This window comes from Ranitomeya imitator, chromosome 1 (assembly GCF_032444005.1).
Source record: "Ranitomeya imitator isolate aRanImi1 chromosome 1, aRanImi1.pri, whole genome shotgun sequence".
Classification (NCBI taxonomy): Eukaryota; Metazoa; Chordata; class Amphibia; order Anura; family Dendrobatidae; genus Ranitomeya; species Ranitomeya imitator.
Window position 1 is genome coordinate 503,948,587 of NC_091282.1, and position 26,909 is coordinate 503,975,495.

At 40.3% G+C, this 26,909-nt stretch overlaps 1 protein-coding gene across 1 annotated transcript in view; it reads left to right on the top strand.

Moving 5' to 3' along the window:
* The first annotated feature begins 3,665 nt into the window (after window positions 1-3,665).
* Window positions 3,666-26,909, top strand: part of LOC138675064 (opsin-3-like) — a 41,754-nt gene continuing 18,510 nt past the window's right edge. The window contains exon 1 of the mRNA XM_069763069.1: window positions 3,666-3,981. Within this exon, the coding sequence (XP_069619170.1) occupies window positions 3,666-3,981 (316 nt within the window). The remainder of the gene's footprint in view (window positions 3,982-26,909) is intronic.

Below are 26,909 nucleotides of genomic sequence, written 5' to 3' on the forward strand. Positions count from 1 at the left end.
GGCTTCTGCAGGGCTCTATATGTATGAGAGGCTTCTGCTAGGCTGTATATGTATGAGAGGCTTGTGCTGGGCTGTATATGTATGAAAGGCTTCTGCTGGGCTGTATATATATATGAGGGGCTTCTGCTGGGCTCTATATGTCAGAGGTTTCTGCTGGGCTCTATATGTCAGAGGTTTCTGCTAGGCTCTATATGTCAGAGGCTTCTGCTGGGCTGTATATGTATGAGAGGCTTCTGCTGGGCTGTATATATATATGAGGGGCTTCTGCTGGGCTGTATATTTATGAGAGGCTTCTACTGGGCTGTATATGTATGAGAGGCTTCTGCTGGGCTGTTTATATATAAGGAGCTTCTGCTGGGCTGTATATATATGAGGGGCTTCTGCTGGGCTCTTTATTTCAGAGGCTTCTGCTGGGCTCTATATGTATGAGAGGCTTGTGCTGGGCTGTATATGTATGAGAGGCGTCTGCTGGGCTGTATATATATGAGGGGCTTCTGCTGGGCTCTATATGTCAGAGGCTTCTGCTAGGCTGTATATGTATGAGAGGCTTCTGCTGGGCTGTATATATATGAGGGGCTTCTGCTGGGCTCTTTATTTCAGAGGCTTCTGCTAGGCTGTATATGTATGAGAGGCTTGTGCTGGGCTGTATATGTATGAGAGGCGTCTGCTGGGCTGTATATATATGAGGGGCTTCTGCTGGGCTCTATATGTCAGAGGCTTCTGCTAGGCTGTATATGTATGAGAGGCTTCTGCTGGGCTGTATATGTATGAGAGGCTTCTGCTGGGCTGTATATGTATGAGAGGCTTCTGCTGGGCTGTATATGTATGAGAGGCTTCTGCTGGGCTGTGTTATGAGGGGCTTCTGCTGGGCTGTATATATATATGAGGGGCTTCTGCTGGGCTGTATATATATATGAGGGGCTTCTGCTGGGCTGTATATGTATGAGAGGCTTCTGCTGGGCTGTTTATATATGAGGAGCTTCTGCTGGGCTGTATATATATGAGGGGCTTCTGCTGGGCTGTATATTTATGAGAGGCTTCTACTGGGCTGTATATGTATGAGAGGCTTCTGCTGGGCTGTTTATATATGAGGAGCTTCTGCTGGGCTGTATATATATGAGGGGCTTCTGCTGGGCTCTTTATTTCAGAGGCTTCTGCTGGGCTCTATATGTATGAGAGGCTTCTGCTAGGCTGTATATGTATGAGAGGCTTGTGCTGGGCTGTATATGTATGAGAGGCGTCTGCTGGGCTGTATATATATGAGGGGCTTCTGCTGGGCTCTATATGTCAGAGGCTTCTGCTAGGCTGTATATGTATGAGAGGCTTCTGCTGGGCTGTATATGTATGAGAGGCTTCTGCTGGGCTTTATATGTATGAGAGGCTTCTGCTGGGCTGTGTTATGAGGGGCTTCTGCTGGGCTGTATATATATATGAGGGGCTTCTGCTGGGCTGTATATATATATGAGGGGCTTCTGCCGGGATGTATATTTATGAGAGGCTTCTACTGGGCTGTATATGTATGAGAGGCTTTTGCTGGGCTGTTTATATATGAGGAGCTTCTGCTGGGCTATATATGTATGAGAGGCTTCTGCTGGGCTGTATATGTATGAGAGGCTTCTGCTGGGCTCTATATGTCAGAGGTTTCTGCTGGGCTCTATATGTCAGAGGCTTCTGCTGGGCTGTATATGTATGAGAGGCTTTTGCTGGGCTGTATATATATGAGGGGCTTCTGCTGGGCTGTATATTTATGAGAGGCTTCTACGGGGCTGTATATGTATGAGAGGCTTCTGCTGGGCTGTTTATATATGAGGAGCTTCTGCTGGGCTATATATGTATGAGAGGCTTCTGCTGGGCTGTATATGTATGAGAGGCTTCTGCTGGGCTGTGTTATGAGGGGCTTCTGCTGGGCTCTATATGTCAGAGGCTTCTGCAGGGCTCTATATGTATGAGAGGCTTCTGCTGGGCTGTACATGTATGAGAGGCTTCTGCTGGGCTGTATATGTATGAGAGGCTTCTGCTGGGCTGTATATGTATGAGAGGCTTCTGCTGGGCTGCATATATATGAAGATCCAGAGTGAAGTCCTGCCGCGCTCTGCGGTGGAGAATCCTCTTCTCACGCCGACATCGTGGCTCCACCTCCTTCCTCAATGGTAGCTGAACAAGCTCATCTGATCTAATCCGAGGGAGCGATCATATAGCTGAATAGGTAGCGCCTAGAAGCTTCTGTTGGGATCGGAGAAGGCTGCTGCATGCCATAAGCTAAGTATTAGGTACAGGGAGGGCACTAAGGAAGTCTGGCTAGGCTAGCTAGGTCAGTGGATGCTGACGCAGGTCAGGTGCCATGACTCTGCCGCTCTGCGCCAGACACTGAGATGTAGGACCGTAGCCAGGTCCCTACACTTTCAATAGTTTCTCTTTTGTTAAATGTTCCTTATCATTAGAAATGGTTCACAGCAAAGAGACGTGTATTTTACATGTTTTGAGATATTTATCCCTATATTGGTGGGAGGCCCCCGCTTGGTGGGTGGCCCAGGGCCCGGGCCCCTTGGGCCCACCCCTAAATCCGGGCTGTCTCTGTGTTCTCTATGAATATGCATCTGCCATTCGCTGATCGTAAGCTGAAATCTTGCATTATATAAAAAAGCACAACGCATTTTCTCATTCTTGCCACAGCATATGTCAGTTTACTTCTAAGCAGGAAGCATCTATACTTTGGTGGGGATTACTTATCCAGGTCTACTCCTAATTTTTATAATTATTCTTGTGCTCTAGTCTTAGCTAATCCACTTCTGATAAAGGCTTAAGACTAGTGTTGAGCGATACCGTCCGATACTTGAAAGTATCGGTATCGGATAGTATCGGCCGATACCCGAAAAATATCGGATATCGCCGATACCGATATCCGATACCAATACAAGTCAATGGGACATCAAGTATCGGAAGGTATCCTCATGGATCCCAGGGTCTGAAGGAGAGGAAACTCTCCTTCAGGCCCTGGGATCCATATTAAAGTGTAAAATAAAGAATTAAAATAAAAAATATTGTTATATTCACCTCTCCGGCGGCCCCTGGACATCAGCGGGAGGATCCGGCGTCCGGCACGGCTTCTTTCTTCAAAATGCGCGCCTTCAGGACCTGTGGAATGACGTCCCGGCTTCTGATTGGTCGCGTGCCGCCCATGTGACCGCCACGCGACCAATCAGAAGCCGCGACGTCATTCCTCAGGTCCTAGAAGGCGCTCATTCTAGGACTTTAGCTGAGGAATGACGTCGCGGCTTCTGATTGGTCGCGTGGCGGTCACATGGGCGGCACGCGACCAATCAGAAGCCGGGACGTCATTCCACAGGTCCTGAAGGCGCGCATTTTGAAGAAAGAAGCCGTGCCGGACGCCGGATCCTCCCGCTGATGTCCAGGGGCCGCCGGAGAGGTGAATATAACAATATTTTTTATTTTAATTCTTTATTTTACACTTCCGATACCGATACCCGATATCACAAAAATATCGGATCTCGGTATCGGAATTCCGATACCGCAAGTATCGGCCGATACCCGATACTTGCGGTATCGGAATGCTCAACACTACTTAAGACTAGATTAGATGGAAAGTAAAGTGTGTCCTTTTTCCTAAGGAAATATTCATTAGAGGTGTAAGATGTGCGGACAACATGTCGAATGTCACCAAGGATGGCCTCTTGGTGCAGAGTAAGGAGGTCTTTACCGGAGATGCTTATGACTTCCTGGCTCTGATTCTAGCTACTCTTGGTGTGTGGGGACTGAGTAGTAACCTGCTGATATTAATTCTTTACTTTAAGTTTATGCCTTTAAGAACACCTACAAATCTTCTCTTGGTTCATACCAATTTCAGTGACCTATTGTTATCGATTTTTGGGTGTAGTTTTCACTTTGCCTCCTGTGTAGGCAGAAAGTGGATTTGGAACGAGGCAGGATGTGTTTTTGTTGGATTCTGCAAAAACCTCTTTGGTAAGTAAATTGAAACATATTTCCTATTACCTTTCTGGATGACAGCGCTATCAGTGCAGCTTGCTTATCAGCGGTTATGGGAAGTCATATAACTTATACAGTACTATTAACAGCTTCAAAATGCAAAAATATGTGAAGTCCGTAATGAAAAAGAGCATATGGATAGGTTAATTACTAAATAATAGCTTAGGGTATGTTCACACGTTCAGGATTTCCATCCTTTTTTTTTCAGGACAGTTTTTTTAAAAAACTGCAGCTCTTGGCAGAAAACGCAGGTCCTTTTTTTGGTCCTTTTTTTGTCCTTTTTTGATGCGTTTTTTGATGCGTTTTTTTATCCTTTTTTTATGCAGTTTTCTATGCAGAGACTGTGTTTCCTAGGAAGCTTTTTAGGGCTAAAATGGCTGAAAATACCCTAACCCTACCCCTACCCCTAACCCTACCCCTAACCCTACCCCTACCCCTATTCTAACCTTAGTGAAAAAAAAAAAAAAAAATTCTTAATTTTTTTATTGTCCCTACCAATGGGGGTGACAAAGTGGGGGGGGTGTCATTTACTATTTTTTTATTTTGATCACTGAGATAGGTTATATCTCAGTGATCAAAATGCACTTTGGAGCGAATCTGCCGGCCGGCAGATTCGGCGGGCGCACTGCGCATGCGCCCGCCATTTTGCAAGATGGCGGCGCCCAGGGAGAAGACGGCCGGACGGACACCGGGACGCCGGGTAAGTATAAGGGGGGGAGATTAGGGCACGGGGGGGGCATCGGAGCACTGGGGGGGGGCATCGGAGCACGGGGGGGCCATCGGAGCACGGGGGGGGCGGGATCGGAGCACGGGGGGGCAGCCACACTCCGCCCACGCACTTCCGCCCGCTCCCCCGCACTTCCTGCTGCAGCGGTTCTGCACATCAAATCGCAGTAAAACCCGCAGATATATTTTTGATCTGCGGGTTTTACTGCGATTTTGACCTCACAATGGAGGTCTATGGGTGCAGAACCGCTGCGGTTCAGGAAAAAGAAGTGACATGCTCCTTCTTTTTTGCCGCAGCTATTCTGCGTGGCTTTTTAAACGAAATTACGGACCATGTGCACAGCAGTGACTGTTTTCCATAGGGTTACATTGTTATGTACCCTGCATGGAAAACTGCTGCGGAACCGCAGCGGCAATACCGCTGCGGTTCCGCAGTAAAAAACGCACTGTGTGAACATGGCCTTACAGTTTACAGACATTAACCATTTCATGACCGGATGTATTTTTGGTTTTAACATATCGTGTCCTGGAAAACTGGAAAAAAATTCCAAGTGTGGTAAAATTGCAAAAAAAGTGCAATCTCACAGTTGTTTTTGTTTTGCTTTTTTTATTATGTTCACTAAAACTGACCTTCCATTATGATTCTCCAGGTCATTATCAGTTCATAGACACCAAACATGTCTAGGTTCTTTTTTATCTAAGCGAAAAAAAAATCCAACCTTTGTTAAAAATAAATATTGTGCCATTTTCCGATACCCGTAGCGTCTCTATTTTTCATGATTTCAGGTTGGGTGAGGGCTTACTTTTTGTGCGCCAAGCTGACGTTTGTAATTACACCATTTTGGTTCAGATACAATCTTTTGATCGCTCATTACATTTTATTGCAATGTCGCGGAAACCAAAAAATCGTAATTGTGGTGTTTTTACTTTTTTTCTCGCTGCACCGTTCGCTACACGGTCAGGTTAAGCCTTTTTTAATTGATGGATCGGGTAATTCTGAATGCGGCGATAACAAATACCGGTATGTGTATGTTTGATTTTTTTATTGTTTTCTTTTGAATGGGCTGAAAGGGGGGTGATTTGAACTTTGATTTTTTTTTTAAAACATTTTTTTTTCACTTTTGGCATGCTTCAATAGACTCCATGGGAGACTAGAAGCTGCCATAACCCGATCACCTCTGCTACATGCAGGCGATGAGCAGATCGCTTGTATGTAGTAGATACCTCACTTGCTATGAGCGCCGACCACCGGGTGGCGCTCATAGCAATCCGGCAGTTATAACCATAGAGGTCTCCAGGAGACCTCTTGTTGTCATGTCAATCCATCGGTGACACGTGATCAAATGACGGGGGTCATCAATGGGTTTCGAGCGAGATTGCCGGAAATTCATGGTAAATGCCACTGTCAGCGTTTGACAGCGACATTTAATGGGTTCCTCCTGCAGCTGATCAGATCAGCAGTCATGTGCCAGATTAGGTGCGGGCTCATCGCCAGAGCCAGCACCAAACAGAGGGGAGGGGTCCAATGAAGGATAGATCCATCATTGGTCGTAAAGGATTTGCTCACAGGTGTACATACAAAGAAAAACTAAAAAATTTGAAAAGACAGAGGCAAATACATATGACAAAATCACTTAACTAATTTTTACTTCTAGCCGATATAGATAGGTAGCAGTATCAGAGGCAGCTGTCTGCTTCCTGTACCTTGACATAAATGAAAAAAACTTTAAAAAAACTCTCCTAATCTCCCACATTCAAACTGTGAACACAGAAAACAAAGTATATGAAAAAATCTCTAATGAAGCTGCTGTGTGTATTTATGAATATTAGGTGTACATACAGGTGCATCTCACAAAATTAGAATATCAACAAAAAGTCAGACTCATATAGTAGATTCAGTCATTGCAAATAGAGTGATGTATTTCAGGTGTTTATTTATGTTAATGTTGATGATTATGGCTTACAGCCCATGAAAACCCAAAAATCATTATCACCTTGGAAATCAAGGTCCCAGAGTCTGGAGGAAGAGTGGAGAGGCCACAATCCAAGCTGCTTGAGGTCTAGTGTGAAGTTTCCACAATCAGTGATGGTTTGGGGAGACATGTCATCTGATGGTGTAGGTCCACGGTGTTTTATCAAGACAATTGTTAGAGCAGCCGTGTACCAGGAAATTTTAGGGCACTTCTTGCTTCCCTCTGCCGACAAGTTTTTTGGAGATGGAACTTTAATTCTCCAGCAGGACTTGGTACCTGTCCACACTGCCAAAAGTACCAATACTTGGTTTAAAAACAACAGTATCACTGTGCTTGATTGGCCAGCAAATTCACCTGACCTTAACCCCATAGAGAATTTATGGGGTAATGTCAAGCGGAAGATGAGAGACACCAGTGCCAACAATGCAGACAAGTTAAATGCTGCTATCAAAGCAACCTGGGCTTCCATAACACCTCAGCAGTGCCACAGGCTGATCGCCTCCATGCCATGCCACATTGATGTAGTAATTGATGCAAACGGAGCCCCAACCAAGCATTGAGTGCATTTACTGAACGTACATTTCAGTAGGCGAATATTTTGGATGTTAAAATCATTTGTTCAAGCTGGTGTTACAAAGTATTCTAATTTACTGAGATAATGACTTTTGGGTTTTCATTGGCTGTAAGCCATAAACATCAACATTAACAGAAATAAACACTTGAAATAGAGTTATTCCAAACAGAGTGATCTATCTAATATATGAGTTTCACTTTTTGTATTGGAGAACTGAAATAAATTAACTTTTTGATGATATTCTAGTTTTGTGAGATGTACCTGTACATTGTATTACTAAACTTGTACCAGTCCAGACATAGTTTGCATCCTTGTATGTTATAGCTGCAGTCAGGGCTGGTCTGGGGCAAAAAAGCAGCCCTGCCACATAAACCCCACCGGCCCACAAACTATAACACTTCTCCCTCACCCGATCAGTGGATCTTGCTATACTTTGTCGTGCCCCTCAACACTTCTCTTAAAGGAGTTATTTGAAGAGCCATGTGTGAATGGTGCCGCACTGCGCATGATCGACCACAGGTCCGTTTACATGGTGCTCTTTAAAGCGTCGGTTTTTGGGATCATGGGGGTCCCAGTGGTCAGACCCCAGCTACTGCAAAGTTCTTTGGATAGAAGATTACTTGGGATAAACCATTGAAATGGGTTTTCTAATTTTTTTTTATTTTCCCATAGGAATACTAAATATTGTATAATAGACCAATATTAACCCTACCTAAGACGAATGTCGCCTCTCCAATAGCAGGACAGCAGTGGTACTGTGCAATGCATATATACAGGACAGGAGGAGTGGTACTGTGCAGTGTATATATACAGGACAGGAGGAGTGGTACTGTGCAGTGTATATATACAGGACAGGAGGAGTGGTAATGTGCAGTGTCTATATACAGGACAGGAGGAGTGGTACTGTGCAATGCATATATACAGGACAGGAGGAGTGGTACTGTGCAGTGTATATATACAGGACAGGAGGAGTGGTACTGTGCAGTGTATATATACAGGACAGGAGGAGTGGTAATGTGCAGTGTCTATATACAGGACAGGAGGAGTGGTACTGTGCAGTGTATATATACAGGACAGGAGGAGTGGTACTGTGCAGTGTATATATACAGGAAAGGAGGAGTGGTACTGTGCGTGGAGATATACAGGACAGGAGAAGTGGTACTGTGTAGTGTATATATACAGGACAGGAGGAGTGGTACTGTGCAGTGTATATAAACAGGACAGGAGGAGTGGTACTGTGCAGTGTATATATACAGGACAGGAGGAGTGGTACTGTGCAGTGTATATAAACAGGACAGGAGGAGTGGTACTGTGCATTGTACATATACAGGACAGGAGGAGTGGTACTGTGCAGTGTATATATACAGGACAGGAGAAGTGGTACTGTGCAGTGTATATATACAGGACAGGAGGAGTGGTACTGTGCAGTGTATATATACAGGACAGGAGGAGTGGTAATGTGCAGTGTATATATACAGGACAGGAGGAGTGGTACTGTGCAATGCATATATACAGGACAGGAGGAGTGGTACTGTGCAGTGTATATATACAGGACAGGAGGAGTGGTACTGTGCAGTGTATATATACAGGACAGGAGGAGTGGTAATGTGCAGTGTCTATATACAGGACAGGAGGAGTGGTACTGTGCAGTGTATATATACAGGACAGGAGGAGTGGTACTGTGCAGTGTATATATACAGGAAAGGAGGAGTGGTACTGTGCGTGGAGATATACAGGACAGGAGAAGTGGTACTGTGTAGTGTATATATACAGGACAGGAGGAGTGGTACTGTGCAGTGTATATAAACAGGACAGGAGGAGTGGTACTGTGCAGTGTATATATACAGGACAGGAGGAGTGGTACTGTGCAGTGTATATAAACAGGACAGGAGGAGTGGTACTGTGCATTGTACATATACAGGACAGGAGGAGTGGTACTGTGCAGTGTATATATACAGGACAGGAGAAGTGGTACTGTGCAGTGTATATATACAGGGCAGGAGGAGTGGTACTGTGCGTGGAGATATACAGGACAGGAGAAGTGGTACTGGCTGTGCAGTGTATATATACAGGACAGGAGGAGTGTTACTGTGCAGTGTATATATACAGGACAGGAGAAGTGGTACTCTGCAGTGTATATATACAGGGCAGGAGGAGCAGTACTGTGCAGTGTATATATACAGGACAGGAGTAGTGGTACTGTGCAGTGTATATATACAGGACAGGAGGAGTGTTACTGTGCAGTGTATATATACAGGACAGGAGAAGTGGTACTCTGCAGTGTATATATACAGGGCAGGAGGAGCAGTACTGTGCAGTGTATATATACAGGACAGGAGTAGTGGTACTGTGCAGTGTATATATACAGAACAGGAGGAGTGGTACTGTGCAGTGTATATATACAGGACAGGAGGAGTGATACTGTGCAGTGTATATATACAGGACAGGAGGAGTGTTACTGTGCAGTGTATATATACAGGACAGGAGGAGTGGTACTGTGCAGTGTATATATACAGGACAGGAGGAGTGGTACTGTGCAGTGTATATATACAGGACAGGAGGAGTGTTACTGTGCAGTGTATATATACAGGACAGGAGAAGTGGTACTGTGCAGTGTATATATACAGGACAGGATGAGTGGTACTGTGCAGTGTATATATACAGGACAGGAGGAGTGGTACTGTGCAGTGTATATAAACAGGACAGGAGAAGTGATAGTGTGCAGTATATATATACAGGACAGGAGTAGTGGTACTGTGCAGTGTATATATACAGGACAGGAGGAGTGGTACTGTGCAGTGTATATATACAGGACAGGAGAAGTGGTACTGTGCAGTGTATATATACAGGACAGGAGGAGTGGTACTGTGCAGTGTATATATACAGGACAGGAGAAGTGGTACTGTGCAGTGTATATATACAGGACAGGAGGAGTGGTACTGTGCAGTATATATATACAGGACAGGAGTAGTGGTACTGTGCAGTGTATATATACAGGACAGGAGGAGTGATACTGTGCAGTGTATATATACAGGACAGGAGAAGTGATACTGTGCAGTGTATATATACAGGACAGGAGTAGTGGTACTGTGCAGTGTATATATACAGGACAGGAGGAGTGGTACTGTGCAGTGTATATATACAGGACAGGAGAAGTGGTACTGTGCAGTGTATATATACAGGACAGGAGGAGTGGTACTGTGCAGTGTATATATACAGGACAGGAGGAGTGGTACTGTGCAGTGTATATATACAGGACAGGAGGAGTGGTACTGTGCAGTGTATATATACAGGACAGGAGAAGTGGTACTGTGCAGTGTATATATACAGGACAGGAGGAGTGGTACTGTGCAGTGTATATATACAGGACAGGAGAAGTGGTACTGTGCAGTGTATATATACAGGACAGGAGGAGTGGTACTGTGCAGTGTATATATACAGGACAGGAGGAGTGGTACTGTGCAGTGTATATATACAGGACAGGAGAAGTGGTACTGTGCATTGTATATATACAGGACAGGAGGAGTGGTGCTGTGCAGTGTATATATACAGGAAAGGAGAAGTGATGCTGTGCAGTGTATATATACAGGACAGGAGAAGTGGTACTGTGCAGTGTATATATACAGGATGAGTGGTACTGTGCAGTGTGTATATATACAGGACAGGAGAGGTGGTACTGTGCAGTGTATATAAACAGGAGGAGTGGCACTGTGCAGGGTATTTATATAGGAGAGGAGAGGTGGTACTGTGCAGTGTATATATACAGGACAGGAGGAGTGGTACTGTGCAGTGTATATACAGGACAGGAGGAGTGGTACTGTGCAGTGTATATATACAGGATGAGTGGTACTGTGCAGTGTATATATACAGGACAGGAGAGGTGGTACTGTGCAGTGTATATAAACAGGAGGAGTGGTACTGTGCAGTGTATATATACAGGACAGAAGGAGTGGTACTGTGCAGTATATATATACAGAACAGGAGAAGTGGTACTATGCAGTGTGTATATATACAGGACAGGAGAGGTGGTACTGTGCAGTGTATATAAACAGGAGGAGTGGTACTGTGCAGTGTATATATACAGGGCAGGAGGAGTGGTACTGTGCAGTGTATATATACAGGACAGGAGAGGTGGTACTGTGCAGTGTATATATACAGGGCAGGAGAAGTGGTACTGTTCAGTGTATATATACAGGAAAGGAGGAGTAGTACTGTGCAGTGTATATATACAGGACAGGAGAGGTGGTACTGTGCAATGTATATATACAGGACAGGAGGAGTGGTACTGTGCAGTGTGTATATACAGGACAGGAAAAGTGGTACTGTGCAGTGTATATAAACAGGACAGGAGAGGTGGTACTGTGCAGTGTATATATGCAGGTCAGGAGGAGTGGTGCTGTGCAGTGTATATACAGGACAGGAGAGGTGGTACTGTGCAGTGTATATATACAGGAGGAGTGGTGCTGTGCAGTGTATATACAGGACAGGAGGAGTGGTACTGTGCAGTGTATATATCCAGGACAGGAGAAGTGATACTGGTTTTTAGGTGGAAATTCATAGAGCAGGTGGGAGAGTGTCCCACCATATCTCCCCCTACAGAGCTAGCACCACGGTGTGCTGACAGGACATTGGTGAGCTCACAGTCATGTAAGGCAATTGAATAATGTTGCTGCTTTACCTTTCTTCCTTAATAGGTCCCGGTAACTTATGTAACATAAGTTAGTGTGTATTTGCTGCTATACTGTCCTCTAGGGACAGAAGGACAGCATACAGCCACAGAGCTACTGCAGTTTGAGAGGAAGAAAGGAAGCGGTCCAGGAAAGTACAGGGCGCAGATGGTTCAAGATATGGCAGATCATTGCATGGGCAGATACTCTCAAATCTGGGGCGAAATGGATGAGGAAAAACTAAGATACAGTAAGTCTCGGCAAGGAGAATGCTGCGGCACAACCTAGGGCTTTATTACCCCCTAATGTACTGAAGGACGTGGGACTGAATACAGGGAATATGCAGGATGTATACTGTATGAAGCCTGGTGTTTGTGCTGTTTCTGACAAGAATGTGCTGCAAAGTGTATTGAGTAAAGTTCTTCATTTTGCATTTGAAATAGACTGTGTCTCAATTCTTGTGAAGTCAATTACAGTAAGTCCCCAGCACAGCAGAGGAGTCCCTGACGGTGGGGAAAGAGAAGACACAGTTATGCTGATTGAAGAATGTTATTTTTCTGTGAGGGGAGGCCAGGACACCAAGGCCCCGGTGTCCTCGCCCACGACTATGGTCCTGGCCGATCCTTACAGTCATGTCATCAGTCACGTGGTGGAGGAGACACATGGTCCGGGCTTACACTCCCTGACAGAAATTATGTCGCTTATCCATGTTATGTAAATAAAAGCTTATAGCCTGATGTTAAATTCATCCATTGGTTGTATAAATTATTCTTTTGAAAGCTGAAACTCTCCGAAATGTGTTTTAGGTTAAGAAAATAAATTGGCATCAATGCAGAAATATTGATCAGTTAATGGACACAGAATGGTCAGATTTTGGCAAGACAAAAGTTTTGTCGCCTGGTCATATAATGCACCCAATCCTAGTTTACATCCTCACCTGTGCTCAGTAAATGATCGGAAACCCAGCACCCCACACCTTCACTTGAACTGCAACTTGAGCTCTGACAACATGCCAAAAATCCACCCTGCTACCAAAGCCTGGATTATCAAGAGGCTGAGACCAGATCCACTGCAGAGGTGGCTGGCACCTTTAATGTGTCTCAGCATCAAGTACAAAGAATTAAAAAAAAGATTTGAAGAGACTGGAGATGTTTGACAAGCCCAGGTCCAGCAGACCCCGCAAGACAACTGCTCAGGAGGAACATTTGTTGGTTAGAAAATCCAAAACAAGCCACTCCACTGCAGCAAAGCTCCAACAGGCCTGGTCACCTCAAGTCCCTGTTTCAACTAGAACAGTTTGTAGGATTCTGTCTCGAAATGGCCTCCATGGTCGAATCAGTGCCCAGAAGCCAGCACTAAACAAAAGGCAAATAAAAAACTGTGCAGCATTTGTAAAGTCCCAGGAGAATTACACCACAGCCGCCGTAAATATTGCAGGAGACCTACTGGAGCCCGTATGGATCCAAAATACACCCAGAAAACAGTTAAATTTGGTGGTGGAAAGATCATGGTCTGGGGTTACATTCAGTATGGGGGTGGGCGAAACATTTGCAAGGTGGAAGGCAATATCAATAGCCTCAAATATCAAGAGGTATTAGCTACCTCTTATATTCCAAATCATAAAAGGGGTCAAATTCTGCAGCAGAATGGTGCTCCATCTCATACATCCATCTCTACAACAAAGTTCCTCCAGGCAAAAAAGATCAAGGTGCTCAAGGACTGGCCAGCCCAATCACCAGACATGAACATCATTGAGCATGTTTGGAGTAGGATGAAAGAGGAAGCTTGGAAGACAAAACCAAAGAATCTAGATGAACTCTGGGAGGCATGTAAGACTGCATTCTTTGCTATTCCTGATGACTTCAGTAATAAATTGTATGAATCATTGTTGAACCGCATGGATGCAGTCCTTCAAGCCCATGGAATTTACACAAAATAATAAATATTAGGATTCTAATAGCACCACAACGTCATTCACCAATGTTATGCAACATAATTATTTGTTTGAATATCACATTACTTTCTGTGGACGACAAAACTTTTGTCTTGCCAAAATCTGACCATTCTTTGTCCATTAACTGATCAATATTTCTGCATTGATGCCAATTTATTTTCTTAACCTAAACCACATTTCGGAGGGTTTCAACTTTCAAAAGAATAATTTATATAACCAATGGATGAATTTAACGTCAAGTTATAAGCTTTTATTTACATAACATGGATAAGCGACATAACGTCTGTCAGGGAGTGTAAATTACTGAAGGAAAGAACTTTCAGTGTTCAATATGTGGGCCTGGAGAAGGAGCACTGCAGGAGAGTGATCCATTGACTAGAGAAACTGAGTCGTTTGTGTTCATCAGCTGTGAGCGGAAGGGACCCCGCGCAAAGGAGGACTGTGTTTGTTCTGCCACCATTTTGTTTTGTTTCTTGTTTTGCCCAGTGGGCTGCATTTTCTTGGTTTATGCTGCCTGTAAAAAATCAAAGGAAGTTCTTAAAAGCGCAGTGTACCCATGATTACCACTGTGGGCAGCTGAGAAAGCCCCTCTACCACAGTATATACAGGTGCTTCTCACAAAATTAGAATATCGTCAAAAAGTTAATTTATTTCAGTTCTTCAATACAAAAAGTGAAACTCATATATTATATAGAGTCATTACAAACAGAGTGATCTATTTCAAGTGTTTATTTCTGTCAATGTTGATGATTATGGCTTACAGCTAATGAAGACCCAAAAGTCATTATCTCAGTAAATTAGAATAATTAACAAAAAACACCTTCAAAGGCTTCCTAAGATTTTAAAAAGGTCCCTCAGTCTGTTTCAGTAGGCTCCAAAATCATGGGGAAGACTGCTCACTTGACAGATGTCATTAACACACTCCACAAGAAGGGAAAGCCAAAAAAGGTAATTGCTAAAGAAGCTGGCTGTTAATAGAGTGCTGTATCCAAGCTTATTAATGCAAAGTTGAGTGGAAGAAAAAAGTGTGGTAGAAAAAGGTGCACAAGCAACCGGGATAACAGCAGCCTTGAAAGGAAAAAGGCCATTCGAAAAATTTGGGTGAGATTCACAAGGAGTGGACTGCTGCTGTAGTCATTGCTTCAAGAGCCACCACACACAGAGGTATCCAGGACATGGGCTACAAGTGTCACATTCCTTGTGTCAAGCCACTCATGACCAATATAAAAAGCCAGAAGCATCTTACGTGGGCCAAGGAGAAAAAGAACTGGACTTTTTCTCAGTTGTCCAAGGAGTTGTTTTCACATGAAAGTAAATTTTGAATTTTATTTGGAAATCAGGGTCCCAGAGTCTGGAGGAAGAGGCACACAATCCACGCTGCTTGAGGTCTAGTGTAAAGTTTCCACATCAATGATGGTTTGGGGAGCCATGTCATCTGCTGGTGTAGGTCCACTGTGTTTTATCAAGACCAAAGTCATTGCAGTGGTGTACCAGGAAATTTTAGAGCACTTAATGCTTCCATCTGCCGACAAGCTTTTTTGGAGATGGATTTTCATTCTCCAGCAGGACTTGGCACCTGTCTACACTGCTAAAAGTGATAATACCTGGTTTAAAAACAAAGGTATCACTGTGCTTGAATGGCCAGCAATCTTGCCTGACCTTAACTCCTTAGAAAATCAATGGAGTATTGTCAAGAGGAAGCTGAGAGACACCAGACCCAACAATGCAGATGAGCTGAAAGCTGCTACCAAAGCAACCTGGGTTTCCATAACACCTCAGCAGCGCCACAGGCTGATTACCTCCATGCCATGCTGCATTGATCAGATTAGTCTGACAGGAACAGTCCCTAGTAAACCCATGTTGGTATTGGGTCATGAGGTTATTCCTCTTCAGATACTCTAGCATAGCATCCCTTAGAATACCCTCCAGGATTTTACCCACAGTAGAGGTTAAACTTACTGGCCTATAATTTCCGAGTTCAGTTTTTGTCCCCTTTTTGAATATTGGCATCACATTTGCTATACACCAGTCCTGTGGTACAGAACCTATTATTATGTCTTTAAAGATTAAAAATAATGGTTTATCAATGACTGTACTTAATTCCTGCAGTACTCGGGGGTGGATCCCATCCGGGCCCGGAGATTTGTAAATTTTAGCGATTTTTAGACGCCACCGTACTTCCTGCTGGGTTAAGCAGGTGACATTTAATGGGAAATTTTTGTTATCACTGATCATATTATCTGCCATGGAATTTTCTTGTGTAAATACTGATGAAAAAAAATCATTTAGCATATTGGCTTTTTCCTCATCCTCATCCACCATTTCACCCAGACTATTTATAAGGGGGCCAACACTATCATTTTTTAGTTTCTTACTATTTATGTAGTTAAAGAATATTTTGGGATTATTTCTACTCTCTCTCTGTCTCAATCTTTGCTGCATTGATTTGCTTTTCACAGAAGTTATTTAATTTTATTTATTTATTTAATACCTCATCACTACCTACTTCCTTTAATTCTCTAAATGCTTTCTTTTGGTCACTTATTGCGCCCCATACAGCTCTATTTAGCCATATTGGTTTCCTTCTATTTCTAGTATGTTTATTCCCATACGGTATATACTGTGCACAGGTCCTATCCAGGATGCTAATAAACGTCTCCCATTTTCTTTGTGTGTTTTTATGTCTCAGGATATTGTCCCAGTTAATTGCACCAAGATCATCTCTCATCCGTTGGAAATTTGCCTTCCTGAAGTTTAGTGTCCTTGTAACCCCTCTACTACACATCTTATTAATGGATACATGAAAATTTATTATTTTGTGATCGCTATTTCCCAAGTGACCCCCAACCCTTATATTTGATATGCGGTCTGGCATGTTGGTTAATATTAGGTCTAGCAGTGCCCCCCTTCTCGTTGGGTCCTAAACCAATTGTAAAAGGTAGTAGTGTATAATTCAGATTATTCGTCAAACTCAATCTGACAGGTGCCCCGCCCCTATCAAAGTGTATCAAAGTGTGTAACCCCTCCCCTCCTCCTGTCAGCCAGCTGTCCCTGAGGCTGGCTGATTTCCCCTTTTGATATCGTTTGATATACTTTAATTTGTTGTAGTTTTGATATTATTCCTCGTATTTTGTTTTTATACGTAGTCCGAGTTTGATTCTGTAAGCTGTGTTTTGAGAACTTATATAACACATGTTTATAATTATAGCCTAGTCGTGTATTTATTTTACACGTGGTTTATAACACCTTTCTCATTTGTTTTATATTAGATTTTATACGTAGCCCGAGTTTGATTCTGCAAGCTGTGTTTTATTCAGTGTATTCATATAGTGGAGAACTTCAAGCTGTCTATTTGTTTTTGTAAATGGTGAACACTAACTAAATGGTGAACATTACCTAAATGTTTAGGTTAACGGCGGTTCAGAGGTTTATAACACCTAGGTCAATTGTTGTTGTATTTGCGTACCCAATAAATGTTTATTTTCACAAGCAGAAGAGGCAGCTTTTCTGTTTGTACATGTATTGTTCCTGAAGGTTATTGCGGGTCATGTGCCCAGGCATTGGTTTTTATAACGCCGAATGTTTGATATTTGCTTTCTCTTTTTGTGTCCTGAAGATGGCATCTGAGAAGTTATTTAGCTGTTATCTGTGGGGCATTGTAAGCTGTGTTTATTCACAGTGTAGCAGATTTTCTCCTTGTGGCTGCCTTATATACACAAACAGAAGAGTTACTGGACAACTTATTTCTATATATATATTATATATAATATGACCCAATGTTACAACACAAGCAAGTAAGAAGCGGTATGTTTTATACGAATAAAAAACCAAAGACACGATATTGTAAGAGTTTACTGCAGTTATCAGAGCATTGTATTTTATTTGGCAGCCAGGACAACTTATTTCTATATATATATATATATATGGAAACAGGAACACATGGGCTACTTGCACAGTGAACAAGTCTGTATGATCATGTTCACACACCACCAAGAAACCTGAAGACACAAAAGAGAATAGTAAAACCAAAAACACTCAGTTTGAAAAAATGTTGCAGTAATCCGCAAGTGCTAGTAAAAGATGTAAAAAACAGGGTATTTGGTTGATACGTTTTTTGCAAAAAATGTATACTAAGCTGCTCTACCAATCTTCACGGTATACCCTTATCAGAGCAGTCCTAACTAATGTATGCAATCCCTATCTGATGTATTTAAAAACCTGATCATCTGTATATAACCTGTGTGAACATATATATGTGTGAATATATATATTTTGTGTTATGCACCATTATTTGACACTGTAATTCGCATTTTATATGCCGCTGCTTTTTCTTGTTTTTTGTGTAAAAATCTCTGGCAGACAGGCACAGCTGTATCTCTACAAGACATGCGGGACACACCAGAGACATTGGAAATTGGGGTTTATAATGTCGAATTCAGAAAATAACCATTTTATATTGAATGACTAATGATTTCTATAGGCCTACTTTACTATGAAATTATGCATAAAAAATCTTCTTGGTTAACCCAAAACCGTAAGAAACAAACGTATAACTTTTAGCTCGAACACATCAGCATATATTATTACAGTTTTTGGCTGAATTAAAAATTATACAGTTATTTCATATTTTTGGGGCTTACTGACAGGAGAAATTATTGATAGAAACACAGAGTTTTGATACCTGTATGAAAATACACCAATATTAACTATTTGTGCTATTTTAGGCACAAATTTGGTCTATATGCATAACAGGCAGGAGTTGGGGCGAAGAAATATGTGTTACATGCGTAGTGAATTGCAAATATATTCTGAAGTGTATGGCATTTTGAGAAATGTGTAGCATAACCAATTACCTATCACGGTCACTAGATGGCAGAATATCATATTAATTATACATTGGGGTTTACTTTTGGAAGCTTATAAAGGCGGTGTGTATGTGCACAGGATGACTTATTTTGTTTTTTATAGTCACTAATATCCATATTAAATGACTCTTTAGCTTTATGAGTAAGAGACATCCTACAAATAGAATCCTTTTCCCTAGTAGTTTTATATTCTATGTCTGATATATTTCTACACAAAGCTACAAAACTATTTTGTAGTTTATAATGTATCACAGTAGTTTCATGTGAAGTTACATCTTAGGTTCTGTTCAGACTATTGTAATATCTGTAGCTTAAAATAGAGCCAAATAGCTACTTTCAAACACGGACATACACCATTGATTTTCGTCACAAATGGATCCAATATACACTATATCACGTGTCACGGTTTATTTTTCCGCGTTACGGTTTAAAGTTATAATCATTTAAATAATAATTTTCTCATTAGATATGTGACTCGCGATATTTATTTGCTTAGGCTAGATCATTTTCAGTTTAACAATACATTTTATCACAAAAATGACCTTATCTGAGGCCCTAGAAACAACCTAGCAGCATTAGTAAGCCACTTTCTTTTTACATTATCAAGAATCCTTGGGTTAAGATAACGTAAGTTTATATGCATAAAGCATTTAATATAGCGCACCAAACATGATATGGTTTTTGATTTCTATGAACTGTCGCAAACAAATCATATAAGGTTAAAAATATGAATATTATTGAATATAATGTTTTACTATTGTTTACAGTATTTTATTTTCCGGGTGTTACTTTTGTTCATGTACTACTGGTTTCTTCCTCAGTTGTGATTTTTACCTTTTCTATATAAATATGGGTAAATGAATTGTCCATTATAGATTTATGGCTCTGTAAAGAGAGAGGAGAATTACAGAAAGGAGATGGCTGCATGCAAACACACACACACAACAAACACACATAACATACAGAAAACACACAACACATACAACAAACATACATACACAACATACAGAACACACACACACAACACAGAACACACAACAAACACACATAACATACAAAACACACACACACAACACATACAACAAACATACATACACAACATACAGAACACACACACACACACAACAACACACATAACATACAAAACACACACAACACATACAACACACACGACAAACATACACACACACACACAACACACAGAACACATACAACACATGCAGCACACACAACACACATCATAAATCTATAATGGACAATTCATTTACCCATATTTATATAGAAAAGGTAAAAATCACAACTGAGGAAGAAACCAGTAGTACATGAACAAAAGTAACACCCGGAAAATAAAATACTGTAAACAATAGTAAATCATTATATTCAATAATATTCATATTTTTAACCTTATATGATTTGTTTGCGACAGTTCATAGAAATCAAAAACCATATCATGTTTGGTGCGCTATATTAAATGCTTTATGCATATAAACTTACGTTATCTTAACCCAAGGATTCTTGATAATGTAAAAAGAAAGGGGCTTACTAATGCTGCTAGGTTGTTTCTAGGGCCTCAGATAAGGTCATTTTTGTGATAAAATATATTGTTAAACTGAAAATGATCTAGCCTAAGCAAATAAATATCGCGAGTCACATATCTAATGAGAAAATTATTATTTAAATGATTATAACTTTAAACCGTAACGCGGAAAAATAAACCGTGACACGTGATATAGTGTATATTGGATCCATTTGTGACGAAAATCAATGGTGTATGTCCGTGTTTGAAAGTAGCTATTTGGCTCTATTTTAAGCTACAGATATTACAATAGTCTGAACAGAACCTAAGATGTAACTTCACATGGAACTACTGTGATACATTATAAACTACAAAATAGTTTTGTAGCATTGTGTAGAAATATATCAGACATAGAATATAAAACTACTAGGGAAAAGGATTCTATTTGTAGGATGTCTCTTACTCATAAAGCTAAAGAGTCATTTAATATGGATATTAGTGACTATAAAAAACAAAATAAGTCATCCTGTGCACATACACACCGCCTTTATAAGCTTCCAAAAGTAAACCCCAATGTATAATTAATATGATATTCTGCCATCTAGTGACCGTGATAGGTAATTGGTTATGCTACACATTTCTCAAAATGCCATACACTTCAGAATATATTTGCAATTCACTACGCATGTAACACATATTTCTTCGCCCCAACTCCTGCCTGTTATGCATATAGACCAAATTTGTGCCTAAAATAGCACAAATAGTTAATATTGGTGTATTTTCATACAGGTATCAAAACTCTGTGTTTCTATCAATAATTTCTCCTGTCAGTAAGCCCCAAAAATATGAAATAACTGTATAATTTTTAATTCAGCCAAAAACTGTAATAATATATGCTGATGTGTTCGAGCTAAAAGTTATACGTTTGTTTCTTACGGTTTTGGGTTAACCAAGAAGATTTTTTATGCATAATTTCATAGTAAAGTAGGCCTATAGAAATCATTAGTCATTCAATATAAAATGGTTATTTTCTGAATTCGACATTATAAACCCCAATTTCCAATGTCTCTGGTGTGTCCCGCATGTCTTGTAGAGATACAGCTGTGCCTGTCTGCCAGAGATTTTTACACAAAAAACAAGAAAAAGCAGCAGCATATAAAATGCGAATTACAGTGTCAAATAATGGTGCATAACACAATATATATATATATATATATAATATACCCGTGAGAATGTGTTAGAAAACTCATATAAAATGAGTGTTATAAATATCAAATAAATGTTGTGAAATTAATATGTGCTAAAATAATGTAGAATTAAAGAATGCTGGAATAATATATGTGACTGTGTCACACCCTTTTGAGATAACAAAAATACTAGGGCTAGATAGATGGCACTCCCGGGATTATCAAAAAGCTAATATAATATAAACCAAAGATATAAAAAGAATGCTGAATTTTTACTAAACAGGCGGCTGCAGAATAGAAATGTTACAGCATGGAATAATAATGCTGAATTTATTTTCAAAGGATATTAGTAAGGCCGCGAACCAATAAATGATTTTACAATATTGTGTTATAAATCCCTTATAAATGAGAATGTGCTATAAATATCATATAAAAGTTGTGAAATTAATATGTGCTAAAATAATGTAGAATTAAAGAACGCTGGAATAATATCTGAGGATGCGGCAGCGCTAAAAGTTATACATTTGTTTCTTACGTGTTTTGGTGCAGCCAAGAAGATTTTTTATGCAGATTTTATATAAAATGCGAATTACAGTGTCAAATAATGATGCAGAACACAAAATATATATATATAATATTCCCGTGAGAATGTGAAGATTTTTTTATGCACATTTTATATAAAATGCGAATTACAGTGTCAAATAATTGCGCAAAACACAAAATATATATATAATATCCCCATGAGAATGTGTTAGAAAACTCATATAAAATGAGTGTTATAAATATCATATAAAAGTTGTGAAATTAATATGTGCTAAAATAATGTAGAATTAAAGAACGCTGAAATAATATCTGCGGATGCGGTAGATCTAAAAGTTATACATTTGTTTCTTACGTGTTTTGGTGTAGCCAAAAAGATTTTTTTATGCAGATTTTATATAAAATGCGGGCGAAAACAAAAAAAAAAAAAAAGGATTCTTTATTTCCAAATAACATGCTGCAAATACACTATCATCATGACCTGTGTGACTTGTGGCTGTCAAATAAAATACAATGCTCTGATAACTGCAGTAAACTCATTTCCGCTACCTTAGTAAATATTGTAAGTTGCTCTCTGTGTACGTTCTACACCGGTTTTTTGGGTTAACAGAACCTCTGTTAGTATATCTCCCCCACAGAAACTCTGGCTGTCTAGTGCCCAGCATGTCCTGTAGAGACACCGCTGTGCTTGTCTGTCAGTTTCACACTTATATTATTGAAATGTCTTTGTAAGCCACGTTGTCCTGTAGAGACACAACTGTGATTATTATATAAACGGCATGGTGTGTTATAAAATACAATATATAAAAATGAGAAACCTTACACATTACAGTCTGCCGCCAGAAACACTGGTTCTAAAATACACTGCATAGAAATGTGGCCGTAATAGGTAATTGGTTATGCCACACATTTCTCAAAATGACATACACTGTAGAATATATCTGCAATTCACTACGCTTGTAACACATATTTCATCGCCCCAACTCCTGTCTGCTATACATATAGGCCAATTTTACGCCTAAAATAGCACAAATAGTTAATATTGGTGTATTTTCATACACTTATCAAAACTTTGGGTTTCTACATAATTTTCTATTTATATGGACTAATTAGCAATACTATTCAGCTGCATTCTGAGATATATATATATATATTAATGTACACTCTGCACGCCATCATGCCTGAACAAAACAGAAATGTAGATTTTTTGCAAATTTATTAAAAAGAAAACTGAAATATCACACGGTCATAAGTATTCAGACCCTTTGCACAGTATTGAGTGCAATATTACACTCAGTCATGCCGCCTGTTACTGTATACAGGCTGTAATCCACATATAGTCTGTAAAAGTGCGAATTACAGTGCCATGTAAATACACGCCTAAGGTATAAGCATAATTATAGGAATTTGTAAGTTTCCAAAAGTAAACCCCAATGTATAATTAATATGATATTCTGCCATCTAGTGGCCGTAATAGGTAATTGGTTATGCCACACATTTCTCAAAATGACATACACTGTAGAATATATCTGCAATTCACTACGCTTGTAACACATATTTCATCGCCCCAACTCCTGTCTGCTATACATATAGGCCAATTTTACGCCTAAAATAGCACAAATAGTTAATATTGGTGTATTTTCATACACTTATCAAAACTTTGGGTTTCTACATAATTTTCTATTTATATGGCCTAATTAGCAATACTATTCAGCTGCATTCTGAGATATATATATATATTAATGTACACCCTGCACGCCATCATGCCTGAACAAAACAGAAATGTAGATTTTTTGCGAATTTATTAAAAAGAAAAACTGAAATATCACACGGACATAAGTATTGAGACCCTTTGCACAGTATTGAGTGCAATGTTACACTCAGTCATGCCGGCTGTTACTGTATACCGGCCAAAAATCATGTGTATTTGTTCTGTGTGTGTGTGTGTGTGTTGTGTGTGTCGCATGTGTTGTATGTGTTCTGTTATGTTGTGTGTGTATGCTTGTCGTGTGTGTTGTATGTGTTGTGTGTGTGTTTTGTATGTTATGTGTGTTTGTTGTGTGTGGGTTCTGTGTTGTGTGTTTGTTGTGTGTGTGTGTGTGTGTGTGTGTGTTCGTGCCTGCCTGACCGAGATTTTACACAAAAACAAGAAAAACAGTAATACATATACAAAAGTAACACCCGGGAAATAAGAGATATCAAAAAATACTATATGTGGCCAGCATATTAATAAAGTGCAAAAATCATGTGTATTTGTTGTGTGTGTTGTGTGTGTCGCATGTGTTGTATGTGTTCTGTATGTTGTGTGTGTGTATGCTTGTCGTGTGTGTTGTATGTGCTGTGTGTGTTTTGTATGTTATGTGTGTTTGTTGTGTGTGTCGCATGTGTTGTATGTGCTCTGTATGTTGTGTGTGTATGCTTGTCATGTGTGTTGTATGTGTTGTGTTCAGATTCCGCAAAGATGCATTTGTCAGCATCATGCTGTTAGCTAACTTAAAGTGTGTTTCCTTTTTTCTGATTGTGTAAGGTGAGTGCGATTAGCTTAAAATGTGTTTCATATTTTTAAAGACGCCAGTAATACATGTGCAAAAGTACCGCCAATAGAAATGTAACACCAATAGAAATGTAAATTAACGCTATATTAATTATTTTGTAAGAAGTGTAATGATGTATGTTCATTGACGCCAATAGAAATGTAAAAAAAGCTTTAAAAGTCTGTATATGTGAGATGTCTTTGAATAAAAAGGGGTCAAATTATAGACAACACAGGCACCTGTAAAATTAATATGATATTATGCCATCTAGTGGCCGTAATAAGTAATTGGTTATGCCCCACATTTCTCAAAATGCCATACACTGTAGAATATATCTGCAATTCACTACGCTTGTAACACATATTTCATCGCCCCAACTCCTGTCTGCTATACATATAGGCCATTGTGTTGTAACATTGGGTCATATTATATATATATATATATATATATATATATATATATTATATATAGAAATAAGTTGTCCTGGCTGCCAAATAAAATACAATGCTCTGATAACTGCAGTAAACTCTTACAATATCGTGTCTTTGGTTTTTTATTCGTATAAAACATACCGCTTCTTGCTTGTGTTGTAACATTGGGTCATATTATATATAATATATATATAGAAATAAGTTGTCCAGTAACTCTTCTGTTTGTGTATATAAGGCAGCCACAAGGAGAAAATCTGCTACACTGTGAATAAACACAGCTTACAATGCCCCACAGATAACAGCTAAATAACTTCTCAGATGCCATCTTCAGGACACAAAAAAGAGAAAGCAAATATCAAACATTCGGCGTTATAAAAACCAATGCCTGGGCACATGACCCGCAATAACCTTCAGGTACAATACATGTACAAACAGAAAAGCTGCCTCTTCTGCTTGTGAAAATAAACATTTATTGGGTACGCAAATACAACAACAATTGACCTAGGTGTTATAAACCTCTGAACCGCCGTTAACCTAAACATTTAGGTAATGTTCACCATTTAGTTAGTGTTCACCATTTACAAAAACAAATAGACAGCTTTAAGTTCTCCACTATATGAATACACTGAATAAAACACAGCTTGCAGAATCAAACTCGGGCTACGTATAAAATCTAATATAAAACAAATGAGAAAGGTGTTATAAACCACGTGTAAAATAAATACACGACTAGGCTATAATTATAAACATGTGTTATATAAGTTCTCAAAACACAGCTTACAGAATCAAACTCGGACTACGTATAAAAACAAAATACGAGGAATAATATCAAAACTACAACAAATTAAAGTATATCAAACGATATCAAAAGGGGAAATCAGCCAGCCTCAGGGACAGCTGGCTGACAGGAGGAGGGGAGGGGTTACACACTTTGATACACTTTGATAGGGGCGGGGCACCTGTCAGATTGAGTTTGACGAATAATCTGAATTATACACTACTACAGGTAATTGTCTCTCATAGTTGTCAAAAAACGATTACCTTTGCTGGAACTTCAGATTTCCGTTCCCCAATCTATTTTAGAGTAGTTGAAGTCCCGCATAATAATGACTTCTCCTTGAATCGCAGCTTCATCTATTTGCTTTATGAGGATATTCTCCGTTGCTTCCATTATTCTTGGGGACTTATAACAAACCCCTATTAGTAATTTATTATTTTTTCCCCTTCCCCTTATCTCCACCCTCAGGGACTCTACATTTTCACATTTTCATTACATTCACCTATATTATCACGCAGGATGGGTATTAAGGATGATTTTACATATAGACACACACCTCCCCCTCGCTTATCGTTCGGTCATTTCTGAACAGGCTATAGCCCTGCAAGTTAACAGCCCCGTCATGGCTCTCATCCAGCCATGTTTCAGATACCCCACCATGTCATAACTATGCTCCAACAAAATTAATTCTATTTCGTCCATTTTGTTGGTGAGGCTTCTGGCATTAGTATACAAACACTTTTTGTATCTCTCTGTACCTCTATTCTTTCTTAAATTATTAATTGCTCTAACCCCATTCCCCATGCCACCGCCACCCCCAACTTCCTTATTTGTGCCCAGGTCTCTATCTGCACTACCTTCCCCTCCTATAAAATGAATACCCTCCCCCCAATCCCTAGTTTAAACACTCCTCCAACCTTCTATCCATTCTCTCCCCCAGCACAGCTGCACCTTCCCCATTGAGGTGCAGCCCGTCCCTAGCGTAGAACCTGTAGCCAACTAAGAAGTCGGCCCAATTCTGCAGGAACCCAAACCCCTCCTTCCTACACCAATTCTTGAGCCACTTATTAACCTCCCTAATCTCCTGTTGCCTCTCTGGCGTGGCACGTGGTACAGGCAGTGTTTCGGAAAATACCACGTTGGAGGTCCTTGCTTTCAA